This window comes from Scatophagus argus, chromosome 1 (assembly GCF_020382885.2).
Source record: "Scatophagus argus isolate fScaArg1 chromosome 1, fScaArg1.pri, whole genome shotgun sequence".
NCBI classification, from domain to species: domain Eukaryota; kingdom Metazoa; phylum Chordata; class Actinopteri; family Scatophagidae; genus Scatophagus; species Scatophagus argus.
The window spans coordinates 24811066-24828494 of record NC_058493.1 but is presented as its reverse complement, the minus strand read 5'-3'; the positions used below and the strand labels follow the sequence as shown (position 1 = coordinate 24828494).

Here is a 17429-nt window from a genome sequence, read left to right as displayed (position 1 = left end):
TCCTAACGTAGGCTCCCGGGGAGTCCAGATGCCGCAGGATGAAGTGTAGAGTCAGGTTGACTGCATCGTCTACAGACCTGTTGGCTCTGTAGGCAAACTGCAGGGGGTCCAGGAGGGGGGTTGTGATGGACTTGAGGTGGGACAGAACCAGGCGCTCAAATGACTTCATGACTACAGATGTCAGTGCCACAGGTCTGTAGTCATTAAGTCCAGTGATCCTTGACTTCTTGGGGACTGGGACTATGGTGGAGGCAGACTGGCACGTGGCATGACTCCAGAGAGGTGTTGAAAATGTCTGTAAAAACTGGAGTCAGCTCGTCCGCACAGTGTCTCGGGATGGAGGGGGACACACCGTCTGGTCCAGGAGCCTTTTGAGGATTCAGTTTCCTAAACAGCTTGTTAACGTCCTCCTCCTGGATAAAGAGGGCTGTGGTGGAGGAGGGGGGGGTCCGAGGTGGATACTGGTGGAATGACTTCAGGGGTGTGGGGGGTGTGAATGGCCGTGTTGATGGGGTGAGTGGGGGTGTCAGGGCCGGCAGATAGTCCATCAAAGCGACAGTAGAACTTGTTCAGACTGTTGGCTAGTCGCAGGTCGTCAGTAGAGTGAGGGGCTTTGGGCTTGTAGTTGGTGATTGGCCTAAGCCCTTTCCACACAGAGGCCGAGTCATTAGCTGAGAATTGCTGTTGAATTTTCTCAGAGTACAGTGATTTAGCGCTTCTCACCTCCTTGCTAAACCTGTACTTGAAATGAAATGAAGCAACCAAACATGTTTTAAGTCTGGCAGAGTATTTTGCAGTGATGCAGACTCCATGACTTAGAGATGGGACAAAATGTTATCAGAGCCTTTCAAATATCTGTAATAAAGAGGCAAGATCTGTTAAGAAACATTAGGTGCTTATTTTTAATTTGTTTGTCACACTCGTCCATTTATATCCACGAATACACAGGCAGGCAAACCCATCAAAAACATAAATGGTGGAACCTTTAACTCCAAAGTTGTCCCACAATTTTTTGTATAATTTCCACACATTGCAGTAATCGGGTTTGTGAAGAGCAATTGCACAATTTAACAAAACAAAAGCAGCAGCATTAAAAGTTAAGCAATCCTACATGAAGGTTTTACAACAGCAACAGTCTGCAGACTTTTTTCACAGGAGAAGCACAGGTGGAACTGAGAACATTAACGAAGGCTGAGCTCCACTGGGAGTCCCAGACAGCCACAGTACCTCAGCACAGAGAACAGCAATTATTAGTGCTATTAGTCACACCTGAGCTGTTTTTGGCTTTTCATATAAAAACAGGACTCAAGACACACAGAAGGCTTTGGCACCTCCTCACCTTTAGACAGAAGATGAACATTAGGAAGGCGGAAACATCAGTACTTTAGTTTGGCTTGTTGATTTTCTAGGATTAAATGTATATTAACATTTGTTTGTCCTTCAAACCTCAAACAGGGAATTAGTTTTTCCCTCTTGTGGTCCATACAAACTCAATCACTGCTTTCAACTACACCAACAAACAGAAATATAACATACATCAAGCATTCAGAATCAGAATTCCTTTATTTATCCCTGAAGGGAAATTCAAAGGTTTAGTAACTGTTTGTGCTCCCAGTAATGTCACCTGGTTGCAAATACAACACAGAAGGTTTCCTTACAAGACCTGTCAATAATAAAAGTCAATTATTACAAGGGGGGTGTTTATTCAAGCTGGAGACGCCACAAAATGAATTTAAACACCTCCTAAATTAGCTGCTGTAAGTGTTGTCACAGATGGGTGATATCTTCCTGAGTACTGCGCTCCCAGGGTGGATTTCATTTCAAAGGGGAAAAGAAAGGTCAACCATGTAGAACCTCCTCTGAGAAATGTCCTCTACAACCACTGTCTCACACCAATTAATCAGAGCAGCTTCACTGGAGCTGCTGGGAGGCCGAAGCACATAATTTCATTTGTTTGACGTGGAGTTCTCTTCTGGGTCTAAACAAGTGTCAGGGAGTCATGCTAGCTGTGCTTTGGCTGGTTTTCACTGAGGGGTTTTTTGTACCTCAGCTTGGCTTCCGGCTAACATCTCACATGTCTTAATCCCACTGAGATGGAGCCAGGGGGACATCCTGGTTATTTCCAGCACCAAAAAGTGACAGATTCTTTGATGTTGGGAGATTCAGCAGCAGTGGTGTCAGGCCTCAGCTTGGGCAGTTTAAGAATGATTTAAAAAATAGCCCCAGATCTTTACGGCGAAGAAGAAAACGAAGCAGAGGAGTGAAAAAAGGACACTTTAGCTCAGTGGATCTTAAATGTTTTGTCACACCAGAGGCCTGCACTACAGAACAAGTTCAGCTCACCCAGGGTGTCTACTCATTATCCGACTTCACTAAACCTAAAAACCACAATCATCAAGTGCTCGCATGATGATGCTTATGAACTTTTTCAATCTAGCCATGAGTTGCATGTTTTGCAACGTCTAGGCTTAGCTTCCTCTATTCCTTCATTAGCACAGTTCTGCAGTACTGCTGTAAATATTGTTGCCATCTGGTCCCTGTTCACTGGTTATATCTTTTTATTCTGATTGTTTTTATATTTATATAGTGTTAGTATTTGTAGGTTATTGGGACCAGGGAAACTAATTTCATTCCACCTCATGTTTCTACATGTGTGAAATGACAATAAGGCTCCTTGAATCCTTGAATATGACAAACAGCAAAACTGGACAAATCTACTGGCAGTGGAAAAGGTATTTTATAAATGAAAGCATTACCACAATATTAGACAAAACAAAGAAACTAAACACGTAATTGAGGGTAAAAGCAACACAGTTGCAGGTGCAAAAATGCAGGAAGGACAGCTGGAAAAGACACATCTCAGTACCCACTGGGATCACACAGATATCTGTCAGAGTTAAAAAGGACAAAAATCTGCACACAGAAAAGTTTAAAGGTATTATGGCGAATGTGTTGGTCTGTACTGTTTGTCCCTTCCCCCGCTCCTGTCGTCTCTAACTCTGTCCAGGTGTTCAACACTCTAATCACTCAATGAGGTGCACCTGAGACAGAGGCGCCCAAAAGAGTACCTAAAGTGTGGACATCAGTACACAAAAGCTCAGTGAAAAGACTTTGTCGTCACCTGCAGCCAAACAAAAAAAATAAAAGAAATAAAAGAAAGAAATGAAGACAAGAGGGTGCACACCTTCACCTGTCTGACTTGCCGGACGTTGACTGTTATTGGCTGCCTTTTTCTGGTGGGATTCTCCTCCAGTCCTCCTGTTGCTTTTCAGACCTGAGCAAAGCTTTGGCGACATCCAATCCAACAAACGGCAGCTCAATCAGCATCAAGGCTCTTATGTTTACTTTGAGTTTTTCTCCTGCTGCTGAAAATGAAAATATTAACAAAGTTGAATGAGAGCTCACTTTGCTTGTGTTGTTTTTGTGTTGTGAAAGCCAGCCTACGTGCCTGACTGGATCTTTCCAATAGAGCACAGCGTCTCACATTCATTCTACTCTGCAGTAGCTTCAAAATGGCACAGCTATCGAGTGGAAATCGTTTTTTTCCCACACAGTTTTTATTTTATTTTCTGTGCTGGTTGTAGTGTAATGTAACTCCAGTCAGATCAGATTCTGCCTGTTTTACTCTGTATTTTAAATGTTAATAAAGCAATAAAGCAGCATTGTTTGGAAAAGTGCAGTTAAGATATACGTCCTTAATACAAGTGTCTGACTCGAGGCTTCCTTGTCTAAAACCGACACTGAATTGCTGTGTGGGTGTAAAGATACACAGGAATACACATTTCTATATTGTTTCTTGTCCAGATAAATGAACACTCTGCTCAGTGTAGGCTTGACACACCTCGGTGATTTTCAGCCTTTTCCAGGAGATTATTTTTAGAGCCCATGAACACAAATTTATCTCAAAAGGCTTTACAATATGCATGGCACATAAAACCCCTCTAGGCTTAGCTTCCTTTATTTAAAATGAAGGCATTGTAGATTAAAGGTGAAGTTTGTATGCGTCGGGCCATATAAACGGATTTGATCATTTCTTTCTTCTGCCTAAAACATTTGCACTTATTTTTTAATGAATTGAACCCTTTATCAATTGGATTCCTGCTCACCACAGTAGCTTGCAGTCTTCTCTTATTCCCTGTAATTTAATTGTGCGTTGCTGCTTTTCTTGGCACATTACTGCAACTGGTTTCAAGTGAGAAGTCATTGGCAGCAATGTGCATCACCCATGTGCTCGAAACAAAACAGGGACCCACTCAGCAAAACATCCCTCCAAAACCATGTGGCCAAAAACTTCACAGGGTCGCGTAAACGTTACTCAAACAGGACTGAGTGGTACATTTTCATCGGTTCATTTATAGACACTTGGTGTATTAGCACGTATTTACAGCAGCAGCTGTAAATGTTAACTGTGTTAATTTGTAATGAAGAAACATATCAACCAGTTACATATCAGCTTATTGATGTGTTTTTATTAGTTTCCAATCAACGGTGGAGCTCTATAACAGGATGAATGAGCTTCATCAGACTTTGGACACATACAGACAATACTTATCAGTAGCTTGTTGTGCATATTTAGATCAGAATTTATGAACAATAAGGAAAGTCTAGAAAACCACCAAGCTTTTTTGTTTAAATTCTTCTCTGGTGGTTCCAAACTTGTTTGCTCTTTTGACTCTCTAAAAGTGATGTTTACACCCCTTTGACTTCCTGTCGACTTTCGGCCGAGATAAAAAACTTACAGCTTTTATCTTGAGTTCTCCTGGGAGGGTCCTGGCTCTCAAGTTTGGAACCACTGCACTAACACGTCCACTTTCAGACCCTCAAAATTCATATGAAAACCTCCAGTGTTGTCCAGCAATTGTCTTCTCCTGATTCCCCATTCAGAAATGGAGCACTTACTTAAAGTGTGTTTGAGTGTTTTATTGGATTTGCTTGTTTACCCAAAGAAAACCTGAGCTCTTTGTCGCCAATTCAAGTGAGTGAAGCTCCACATTGTCCCTGGATGAACTTCGTATTTTCCCCGAGGACAGACGTGGACTATTTTATGAAGTCTAAACAGCATGGTTAATGCGTTCAGCCCTGGCAGGGGGCCCTGACTTTCTGGCACGTAATTTGTTACTGCCGTTCCTGTCCTGCAGCAGCTGAGGGGGAGTCTTGTCCCGGTTGCTGTGCCCTTCTGTGGGTCTGTGATCCAGCCAGGAAATCTGGTCTTGGCTGTTGGTTTGTTGTCTTTGTTTTTTCTGTTTCATATGCTTTTAAGTGTTTTCCCAAACTAACCAGGATGAGCCTACATTCTCTCTGGTTTGGGTACGTTGTTTGGTTTGCAGGATTTTAAGTCTTATGATATGTTCTGAATTTGATTCCCTCCAGTTTTAGGAATATTAGGATCATTTTTCATTCCACAGATGAATAAATGCCTGCAGTAATGTATTTAGATTTTAACACTCTGCAGAACTGCTGTGGAATTGGATTACAAGAATATTGCAGGGTTGTTGTCCTTAAAGATTGTCTCTGCTGGCCTCCCAGTCCCACAGCTGTCCATGATAATAACAGAGAAGGAAGAAGATGTTTGTGAGCGCTGACACAGTGATGTGAAGATTTCAGGGTTGGTTCAAATGCACATATGATGGTCCAACTAAAAACGAAGCTGAGGGCTCCTCTGTGTACAAGTGATAAGACGAGCAGCCATCTCCATTTAAATTGAAATGACCAGAACTTAATCCATGAAATCACCCACTTCATTGTGAAGATAAAATTTGATGGAAAACTGTTCTCAAGATCACTAATGCACACTCTCTGGATTCATTTCCACCCAATTGTGTTAATAATGCAGTGGCTCTAATCACGTTAGCTAGATGTAAAATGGGATTGGTTTTGATGCTCGGGCATACTGCATGAAATATTCAAATTGAGGTGCCCTACATTAGGCGGGGAAATCTTAATTTTTTTCTTCTTTTTTTTTTTGCACACTGGAGGCAAGTGTCTGATAACAAAGCCTTCCTGTGATAACCATGTTGAGATGCTAATCTGGTAGTCCAAACATATAATTATGCTGCAGAGGGAGAGCCAATATATTTTCTGGCAATGTTTAATTGCAGAAGGAAGTGTGCTTGGTAACAACAAAAAGACAAAGCACTGAGTTCAGAATGTAGCATATTTTTGTCTGAGCAGACAAATCATGGTGTAACTATCTTCTGAATATTTTTCTCTATTAAAATGTAAAGAAACAAGTCTTCAAGAACCTACGGCCATGACAGTGTCTCTGTAGCTCAGTGACACCGAGCTAAGTGCTAACATCAGCAAGCTAACATGCTCTCGAGGACAGTGCTAACATGCTGATTTATTTATTTGATCGTTAATGTGCTTAAGAGGTTTTACAATTGTCAGCATCTTAGTTTATCTTTTTACATGACTACATTTTTAGTACTAAAGACCGACTACAGCCTGAGGCTGGTTAGCTGTTCTGCTAGTACCATTTCATAAACCACTTGCCCAGTAAATATTTTGACCTAATGACTGTGCTGGAGGAAAAGTTAAGGAATCATGAAAGTTATAATTATTAATTATGAGGGAAACATTAATGTCTTTAACAAAAATGAAAGGCATTTCAATCAAAACCACCAACCAACGTCAAAATCACGGTGATTAAAAGTCAGGGGATCACAAAAAATCAGTGGGATTTGTAGGTCAGTCTGGACCAAAGTGACTGACATTGCCATTCCTACGGCCATGACACTTGCTGAGCAATAAAAGAATTAAACAATTACAGTTTTGACCATTTAACATAATTTACTTATCACTACAGAATCTGCAAACCACATGCATACATGCTTAATAAATACATATATTTTAAAATCTGGAGGCCTTCATATGGCCGAAAGGCCCTCATTATTATCAATCTTGAAGTTGTATTTGCTGAATGACCTGTGTGTCATTCAGCATCCTGCTGGAGTCTCTAAAGCCGTGATTTCTCTGTTTTATGTAGTCTTAATCCTTTGGTGCTGGTATTGTTGAAGCACAATCATTAAAGGAGCATTCCCATAGACTACATAACAGATTTTGAAGCCAGTTGTTGGGTTGCCAGGCAACAGGGTGTGATAACATGATCATTTTACACCACAAAACAATCTTTGATTGAAGTTTTAACAATAAGTGAAAACATAGTTGGTTTATTTGTGATGTTTATTCTGTTGTCAAACCTCACCGCAGGATTCATTTTCGTCTGGCAAGCCATTGGGTGGGTGGGACTTCTAATACCTCCGCTGCCAGGCAAGCTTTGATCACATGTGACTTTGTGGATGATATTTAGGCCTAAGCTCACTAGCGTTTCAGTAAGGAAGGTTGGCAACTCGTCTACTTCAGGTGATTAAAAGAGTGGGATTTTATAATTTATGTAAAATGAATTTACCAGTGTCTAAAATTTTGCAAATGCCAAAGAAAAGAAAAATACCAATTGACTTGGAGGCTTTAATCATTGGCCTTTATTTCCTGTCTTTCAGAAGAAAATAATAAGGATCTTTAAATTCACTGTGTTCACAGAGCAGGGCTGGTCCAAACAGAGACTTTGTTATTGGAGGAAGACACGGTCATGACTAAAGAAGGCAGGAAGACTGCAGTTCATTTCTCCTCACTTGTTGGGCTAAAACTTTGACTCTAACATTATGTTTTTATTTGGAGTCCTAAGTTAATGTTTTAAGGCATGAAAAATGAGCCAACTCCATGGGAAAAAGTGGATGAAGGGTTACAGTTTACCTCCTAACAACAAAGCCTCTGTGGTCTCTAATGTTATTGTTAATGTTATTACCCTTTTCCTAAAACAGTGCAATAATTTGACCTCGTGAATCAAAATCAATGAAGAGAAACTCTGCTCACACTTCAAGGTTTTCCCAAAAGACCATAGTCTATTTGCTTGCTCAGTTTGTATCAGGACAGTGTTGTCAATGTTGCCATCACGCTCAAATATAAAAAAACACATTTAATGGTTTTGGATTGTAAATCAAAGGTTGTACAAAACCCACGTTGTGGAAAAGCAGTCAGACAAGCATTAAAATGGTCAGTAGTTTGTCATTTGTATTTTCTACCTTTCAGCCAGAAAAATGTAAACATTAATTCAAGCTGAAATTATTTATCGCTGCTTACAAATTGTACTGTAATTTGTTGCCTCAGGTGATTAACAGAGATTTAAACAAACAGAGCCAGAGTTTGATGGACTCAGAGTGCGCCAGTGAAAATTCAAAGCACACACATTTTTTCACTGTAAAATTTAACACTGAAACTCAGACAATGACTATGAAGAATCACAAGAGGCTTCTACGAGTTGATTATTGAGTTGATTATTAATGGCTTGATATGCAGGCCATTTTGAAAGCTGGAAAGGTCTTACGGCCAAACTACATGTGGGCATTCCTTGTAATTAGTAGGTTCAGCTGCCTCAGCCGCTGCTGCTGCCAACAGGTGCAAAAAATCAACAATGGCTCAGTTCCACCAAATGTGCCTCTTAGACATGCAAGTGACTCAGCATTATCATGAACAATACCAGGACCCTCTCACAGACATGAAATGAGCACTTCATCAGTTTCTGATTAACTCCTTAAAGAGCACAATGACTAATTGATCACTAATTACCTGAATATTAGTTTTTGTGCCTCCTCAGAGTGCTACATTTTGATTATCAGACTCTTACCTACACAGTTTGTTTCCTCTCAAGTAAAGTGGATAAGCTGGAACTCGTATACCAGCTGGGAAAACTGGGGCCATCGTTGGACCAGACCTGGCAAATCCTTGCAATCAGGTTCCAAAATTTTATGGAGAGCTTTCCCACACAAGTGGAGGCTGTTACAGCAGCAGATTAGTGCCCAGGTTTTTTGGAGTGAGATGTTCAACAGTCACGTGGTGGTGGAGAGTTTGAGTGAGCCAATTCGTTTGTGCTGTATGAAAGCCTCTGATCAAATCAAGTCAGCTGTCTGTGGAAATTTATTTGGGGGGGTCTCTGCTTAAGTATCAAAGTAATGAGGAATTTTATATGCCAGCGCTCATGGCGACAAGTAACAATTTTCATTTTGTTGCAAATATCCTCGATGGTTTTCATCAAGTTAAAGCCGTGATTAGGTTCAGTCACAAGAGGCACAATCAGTGAGTGGTGTGCAGGACCCTTTCTTCTCCATCAAAGTCCCCATGCAGACATCCAAGTGGAGTATGAACCATGTCCGCCCGAATGTAGCAGAGTCCATTTTGGTACAATAAAATCCATTTTAGACTTTTGGAAAATCTCTAACAGCCTAAAGTGTTGTGTGTTCACCTGTGTTTTGTAGAGTACATTTAAAGCCTGGTACCTTTGGAGTTATTCTGTGGTGATAAAATATTCTGGGCTATGCTTTCTATTTGGAGCAGGAGACACACACACACACACACACACACAAATCTCTTGTAAGCATTTTTTTTTTTTAGAAGACACCTCTGGATTTAGCAGCGAGGGGGGGAACTCTAAACCAAATACAGTGACTTCCTCTCGCCACCCAAATTAGAGACACGACTCACGCAGGCGAGAGACGACCTGAATTGTAGTCTTTTTCTTGCTGTTTGAAAAGACCATCCCTCTATGCTGTTTCATCAGCTCAGCATGGGCTCGGGGTTTGGCTTCGGGAACAAGACAAGAGGATGGAGAGGTGAGGGAGCAGGCACACAGGTATGTTTTATTGATCAAGCACAAGATTGGAGAAAGCCCGTGAACATGAGAATGAATAATGCATTAGACAAGGGGAAAGGAAACTGAAATCTGACGAGGCGGTGAGGGGAATTCAAGAGGCAACAGAGGGACAGGAGGAGACGTGGAGGCGTTCGGAGGGTGTTGTCGTGTGGACAGTCACGTTTCCCAGACTATTGGAGTCAACGAGGCATCTTATCTTGTGTTTACGAGTGGTTTGGAGTCTTTTGCATGGTGGTGAGCTGATGGCAGGTTAATAGTTTTGGCACTGTTGACATGTCCCATTTATTTCAATCCAGGGTGTTCCACTCTGACCGTGGGTGGACTGTGAGACCACGGGGTCCCTGAAGACAGACATGTATAAGGCCCCTCATGGTATAAAGACTCATGGTGTTCATTTTATGTCTTTTGTGGTTTTGTGGTCTTATAATTTTGCATTTCTTTATGGTCGTTTGTGACTCTTGGTTGTCGTCTTGTGTCTCTTTGTGGGCATTTTGTGCACACTGAATCCTTTGCAGTTGTTTGCATCTCTTTGTGGTTGTGTGTCTCTGTGGTCACTTAGAACCCCCCACTTCGTGATCAGCTGCATCTTTTTATGGCCATTTTGTGTCTCTTTTCGGTCACTCTGTCTTTTTGGTGTCATTTTGTGTCTTTTTGTGGTCATCTGCGTGTCTCTGCGGTCATTTTGTGTTGTGGACTCCTTAGAGCCCTGGGTCTGTACCTGACAGACCACATATTTTAGATCAACTCATACCCTTACATTTGACTTCTCCATTTACTCTAAATTATTTGAACTGTGTTCTTAAGGTCAAATAAAGTGGTTGTATTTAAGCCTCATTTTCATAACCAGAATAGCTTATTTGCTATTTGATATCTGTTGTACTAGAATCACAGTCTCTGAACAATTGAATGCTGGCAACTGTGCATACTGTACAGTATATGTTACTGTACTTTAGAGAGCATATGAACATTAGTTTTCGCATTTGCCCCCCCAAGTTTTCATTGAAGAGGAAACCTAACTGTGGGTTCACTTTGTGGAAGAGATTCAAGTGGGAGTTTTTTTCTTGCAGATACTGAAGACCTGAGGATGTGGGTTGTCATTTTCATTTATCGATTTCATTCATTGTTTCATAATGCAGGCACTATAAAGCCCTCTGAGACTTGAATTGCATTCAAGCGCTGTACACATAAACTTGACTTATACCTTAATAATAACACTGAAACTCTGCGTGAAAACAAAGGCATCGAGGTTTTCAGGTTATATCTGACCAAACACCCAAAATCAATATGAGAAAAGCCCGTGGTATTTGCTTTGGTGTTAAGGGGATTGGGAAAATAGTCAACATCCGTCTTGGCATTTTCAAACTACATCCAAGCATGGGGGAGTTATTGTGTGTGTGACCGTTAAAAGCAGAATGAGTAGTATTTGTCGGTTGTGGTTTCTAACACCAGAAATCACGACCTCTGAAATCACTTGCCAAAACACAACACGACCCAGTGTGCCACCAGCAACTCTTACATCCTGGACACTGTTGGTTGGGGACTACATGCCCGATGCCCAAAGGTTGATGTCCCTAAACATCCTGAACACAGTCTCTGCACACACAGACACTGTGGGTTAACGTGGCCCATGAGCCAAACCAACACCTGAGATGTTTCGGTTTCCAAAAATGCAACTTTATCTTCAGCCAACTGTGATCCGACACAATTTTAATGCCTCTCATATACTTGTGTGTATTAAATTTTTCATCGAACGTCAAGTTTGCATGTCTTTGACAGGCTCGCTGGTGTCTTGAGCAGCCGGTCAAGCTTGACAACATGTTTCTGCAACATTAAGGCAGTTTTTGGAATATGCTGTGGGGAAAAACAGGAGGAGAATGACTCGGTTTAAAAGGAATATGCCTCAATGAAAAATATGTGCATGTGAGTGCGCATGCTTTGTCTGTCTGGTTTAAACCATGTGAGACTGTGAAAGCTGCTTCTTCCTCTCACCAAATGCATGCTGGGGTAAGACTCAACAACTACAAATCTGGCTTGTTAGGAGCATGTGAGACCCTTACACACAGAGCTGGGCTTTAACGGCATTTTAGGTGTACTGGCAACAGTTAGAGCTACAGGATCCCGTGAGGCCCTAAAAGGCCTTTACTCATGTGTAATCAATGAATACATTATCCTCAGAGTCACACAAAATGCCTCTTCTTATAATTACAGACTGATCCACTGGGTACAAACTTGGAACCATCCTGGAGAGCTTCAAGAGTAAAGTAGCTTTAGTCATCTTTATGGCATTTAAGTGAGCTGGGTGCCATCAAAGGAGGTCCCTAATGCTCAAAACATGCATGCTAAATAAATCCTGACAGACAGCATATATGGCCAGTGAGCGTCTTATACTGGAATGAATGATATATCCAGTTGTCTTAACGCATCCATGTGACGTGCTGTCAGATTCCCACATCAAACATTTGAGTTTAGTCGTTGCAGCAAGAGGTGGAAATGATAAGCAAAGTAGCAATTACTTTGATTCACGTTTTGTTAAGTGACATTTGCCTGGACTGTGTGTAAGATTTATAGCTCAGCAGTCACACATTTGCAAAAGAGGTGTCATATCATGACTGATGAAGTGAGCTGACACAGATGATTCAATCTTGACAGTTCAGTTTGAAGACTCTGTGTCAAAGCTGTTTGTACATGTTCTGAACGCCTGTGGCTACAGTATCAAAGTGTGTGTTGTTTAAGCTTCACTGCCAGTTCAGTGTTTTCACTATCAGATGCACTTGCGTGATGGCCAAGGACTAACCAAGAATTTAACATAGCTGTGCCTCTTTGGAAACAACTGACTAACGCGGCAGCTCAGCACAAGTGGAGAAACTGAGGAAAGACTATGAGGAAAGATGTTTTACTTTTTATGACTCAACAAATTCTTGTGCCAAGAGGGAAAAATGTCTTGTTGACCATATGAGTTAGCCTTAGGTCTTCCAGAAAGCTCTTTGTAACATGTTTAACATTGTAGTAAGGTCCAGTTTTAATCCAAAAAATAATGTTTTCCTAAAACTAATCAGCTGAAAAGTAAAGATAATTATTAAGAAAAACAGCTTGTCATGGGACATGAACAACCCACTCACCCACGGTCCCATGCTGACCTCCTTTATATTGCTGTACACGCACCTCGTGACAGAAATCCCCAAAGGCTAACCTCCTCCATTACCTAAAGTTCCCTGTCGTAGCTCCACCTGCTGATTAATCTGTGTAATTTCTTTGGCTGACTTCGGGGTGGGAGAGATTTGAAATGCTTCCACAGATTTGATTGCTGTGGGACTTTTAGTCTCTCAGGTCCAGACTGTTTGAAGGCAGAAATAAAGAAGCAAAGGAGGAATAATCCTAACAAATGCAAAACGAGTTCCTGTACCTGCCTTACTAGGACCTCAACTGCAACTGAAAACACCTCTTAAAGCATTTTTTCCTATGGGGCTATTTAATCAAAGTTTGTCTCTAGCGTACTTATTGCCTGGATTATACTTGACGGCCTAAGGTAAGAAAAAAAAAAACCTTAAAGAGTCGCAGAAGGGCCAGAGGAGGCTTCAAAGACTGCAGATGAGTCTTTGTCATTGGAGCTCTGATTGGTGCTTGGGGGGAAATCGCCCCAGGCCAGTCTCAAGGATCCAGCTACTTGTTCATTTAAATTCCTCTGACAGAATCTTTTTATTGCAGCTGGTGCAATTCTCATGTCCCATGTAAATCCACTCAGCGTAAAAGCCATAATGCTTACAGTCCCAACACAGTTCATTTCATCAGATATGACTAATTAAGGCCTGATTAGTTAGGTGCTACAAGATATTTTAATGATTCCACTGTGTCTCAGCAGAGGGACCACATAAATGATTTCACACACTGGGTCCTGACAAACTTCCCCTGCCCCCCTTGTTTATCATCCAGGGTGAATACAGCAGGATTTCACATGAAACCCTTCAGCGTTTCCGACTGAGGAACAACAAGATGACGCATGCGTTTTAGTCGAGCCGAAACATTTAATAAACACCATGGCAGGAGACATGCACTTGAAGCACTTCACACTGTGCACTTTCCCAACTGTAGCTCTCATTTTGAAAACACATACAAACCATAAAATAATTTAAAACAAAACACACACACACACACACACATATATATATATATATATATTAAAAAAAAGGTTACACTTATTTCATACATAATCATAATACTGTTTCATAAAATGTATCACAGAAGTTAGCTTTTGATACGCAGCAAACCATAGGAACCAACTCAGGTATCACACTGACACTGTGCCTGTTGACAGTTAGCAGAAAAACCGTGAACTGGTGACATCCGAGAGGGAATGTCACAGAGGGGACAAGCGTTGGAAAGAAGAGTCTGTAGAGGGCGGAGGAAGAGGAGGAGGAGGAGGAGGATGGGGAGGATGGGGAGGAGGATGGGTCTATATTTGTCCCTCTCTGATGAGAGGGAATCCAAGTGCGCTGAAGAGCACAGAATCGATTTCTAGGCGTAGAAGGTCTCTACTTTCACGGACTGACAGAACATCGTCATGGAGAAGACCAGGCCCAGGATCTGCACAAAAACACACAGGAAACTAATCAGCCATTGATGGGTTCAGATGTCCATGAGTAAAATGAAATGGAAAGGAAGTCTTCTGTCTGTTTGGCTCAGTCTCCGTATCATAACGTACATCTGTGTCACAATAGATGCCAAAAAAAATAAATAAATAATAATAATTCTCTCATGCTGTCATATCAAAATCTCATTATGTTTATTTCTCAGATAATAACAGGAAAAGGCATTCACGTACTCCAATCTGTGCCATCTACATTTATCAGATATGACTCATTGCATCCCCAACAAACTTTCTTCTGGTGAAAAGTGATTTTTTTCGATATTATCTCAGTTTTCATCCTAAAAAGAGAAAATGTAAGTTTTCTCCTTTTGTGTGCTCTTTTCCTTTATGTTTCCTCTTCGTCGCCCTGATGAGTTTCACCTGGTGCTTGTTTTATACCTGGACTTCCAGCTGCTTTTAGTTTGCCTGCTTCTGTTCCCTTTAAGTTTATTAAAGGTTCCTTTGTTCATTTACCTCTCGTGTTGATGTCAAAATTTTTTTCACTGTTGTGATCAGTTCTTCATTTTACTGTTTTTTTGTTTAAATTAGATCAAGTTAAATTACATTTAGTTAACACTTTTTTTTCCAATTTGTTTTTAGTGTTTTGTTGAATTTCTAATGTGCCTTCTGACATCCAGCCAGGACACCAGATGGCCCATTATACAGTTTTTTGAGTTTTTTTCCCCCCTACCATGCAAAGTTAGTACTTTTACTTCAGTAAAGAATTTGATTACTTCCTGCACCACTGAAAATAAGGATTTCATCACTGCAGTGCAGCAGCTTGGGAATGACTGTCGGTGAAGACTCATTATTTATATGCTGCGATTAAACATCTACTTTATACTCGTTGGTCTAAAATACTCATAAATGGGAGCTAAAGTGTGCATTCAGTTTGAATTGAGCTGAGTTTGAACAGGCTGCGGCAGCAAAAGTTAAGAAGACGACTTTCTGTGTGGTGATCAGTCGTGTCAATATAGCTGGATACACAGCTGGGTTGTTTTTAACCAGATGTTGGCTGCGATTTAGTTTTAGTCTGCCAGCTGAAAAGAGGCAGAAGAGCAAGCGGAGATTTAGCTGTTTCAGTCAGGTTCAGGTGTTTCACTGAGGGACAAAAATGATGCAAATGCGGGCGCAAATTTTCACTTGAAAACAGTGTTTTAAAGTTAAGATGGCTAAATGTGGATGTAGTGTGTGTGTGTGTGTGTGTGTGTGTGTGTGTGTGTGTGTGTGTGTGTGTGTGTGTGTGTGTGTGAAGCAAATCCTATGGATCGAACTTTCTGGTTTGTATGTAAAAACAGCAGGGCTGTCTTGAATCCTATTTTGGGGCTTCGATGAATGGGGACTGCAACACAAACTATCATTCTTACGCTCATGATTCACCTCTGTGGTTTGCTTTTATTGTGATTATGAGTCTAATGAGACACGAGGAGATGAGGGAGGGACAGGAGTCTCACAGGTCGACTTTGTGTGAGTGTTGTGAGACTGTTCAACACTGATGAGCTCCATTTATCGCTCCTTATCTGTTTTGGGGTTTTTGTTGTTCCTTCTGATTTGGATGTTGATTGCCATGGCAACATTACAAGATTCGAAGCTTCTAAAGCAGCTCTGAACTTGGCTTCATTTAACTGGACTGGCCAAACCCTTTGACTCCACATTTTACATGTTTTGAAACAAACTTTTCCCTGAAGGCGTCAAACATTTTCCCCAAAACTTTCATCTTGGTGTACGGCCGAGATAAATGATTTTTATACTAGAGTTTCCGTTTGTTAGAGGATGTTTTTGTGTTTCGAAATACATCTGTGTTTCTCGAACTGCTTTTTGTCAAATGCTGTCCTGCGGTAAAACTGCTTTTCATTTCAGTTCCCTGCGTTAATGTGAATCAGTATTAAGACACTCCCTCTAAGAGCAATGAGGCTTGTGCTCATTTGAATTTCTGTTCTTCATATTTTACTTTGAGGAAACAATTGGATTTATGCACAGGAATATTCTTATGTAGGTTATTTTTAAATAGGTTGTATAATTTGCTTTTCTGTATGCATATTTATGCTGCACATGCTAAACTGGCTTCTTATTTATTTATTTCTTTTCCTCAGAATTTTTAGTTTTTTTTATATTATATTTGTCTCTTAGCCTATATATTCTATTTTTACCTTGCTTATATTTCTATTTTTTTTACTCAACTTTTCATTTCATATTTTTTTATACCCTACCTATTGCTCCCAGGACCTGAGTCCTAATTTCGTACCATAAGCATGTAAATGTGAGCTGGTATGACAATAAAGCTCCTTGATCCTTGATCCTATAAGTTGTCTAATGCTGTAGTGAAATCTGCTTATGCATAAATCACAACCATTTTTTCTATTTCCAAAAAGTTCTGAGACATTTTTAAAGAATCCTTATGCACGCCGCTTCAGACACGTCTTACTTGAGCCGTAAAAGCTGTGCAACACTAATAGCTACGATTTGGGAGTGCTAACCTCAAAAGTAAAACTGTGCAATTTTTTTTTTTTTAACACAGCACAAAGAGTCAAAGCACGAAGGAGCGAAGTCAGTGGTTTGACTCAGAAATATCTGCTATTTATCAATCTGTGTAAAGTCTGACAGCCATCACAAGCCGCCGTTCATACCAGACCAGGTGAGGCCTCAGCAGCTAAACCCTAAACTAAAACTAAACTACATAATCATTCAACTTTCATTTGCAAAATGAAGGATGTCTGTCTTTATTCTTTGAAATGGTTCATGAACAAGCTTTAATTTCCCTTCCTTGCCTGATTGAAAGCCTAATTGTATAATTCTCTGTGTTATATAACACTGTGAGTCAGTTGGCAAACATCACAGATATATGAGATACATCTGGCAGTGATCACATCTTTCTGGTTTTCATTTCACTCCATGTGGGATTTCCAGGATTTTCAAAGAGCGCTGAGAAACTAGCAGGTGACTAAACAGCATCCTTGCACGACATTGCTGCTCTCAGAATGTGGAAGCGCATCACGTAACACTCGGCTGGAAAGGAGATAAAAGAGTTTTATGGAAAGTCAAACCCTCCCATGTGGTCTTCCGCAGTAACACAAGAGCATCATACGAGCTCCTGCTGTC

At 40.8% G+C, this 17429-nt stretch overlaps 1 protein-coding gene across 3 annotated transcripts in view; it reads right to left on the bottom strand.

The window, feature by feature from the left end:
* Positions 1-12812: 12812 nt before the first annotated feature.
* The window catches only part of tspan4a (tetraspanin 4a), a 111241-nt gene continuing 106624 nt past the window's right edge, over positions 12813-17429 (bottom strand). The window contains exon 7 of one of the 3 annotated variants that reach the window (XM_046394231.1): positions 12813-14287. In XM_046394231.1, coding sequence (XP_046250187.1) covers positions 14219-14287 — 69 coding nt within the window. In that variant the 3' untranslated portion in view covers positions 12813-14218. The remainder of the gene's footprint in view (positions 14288-17429) is intronic. The other 2 variants (XM_046394241.1, XM_046394248.1) reach the window with 2 other exon arrangements.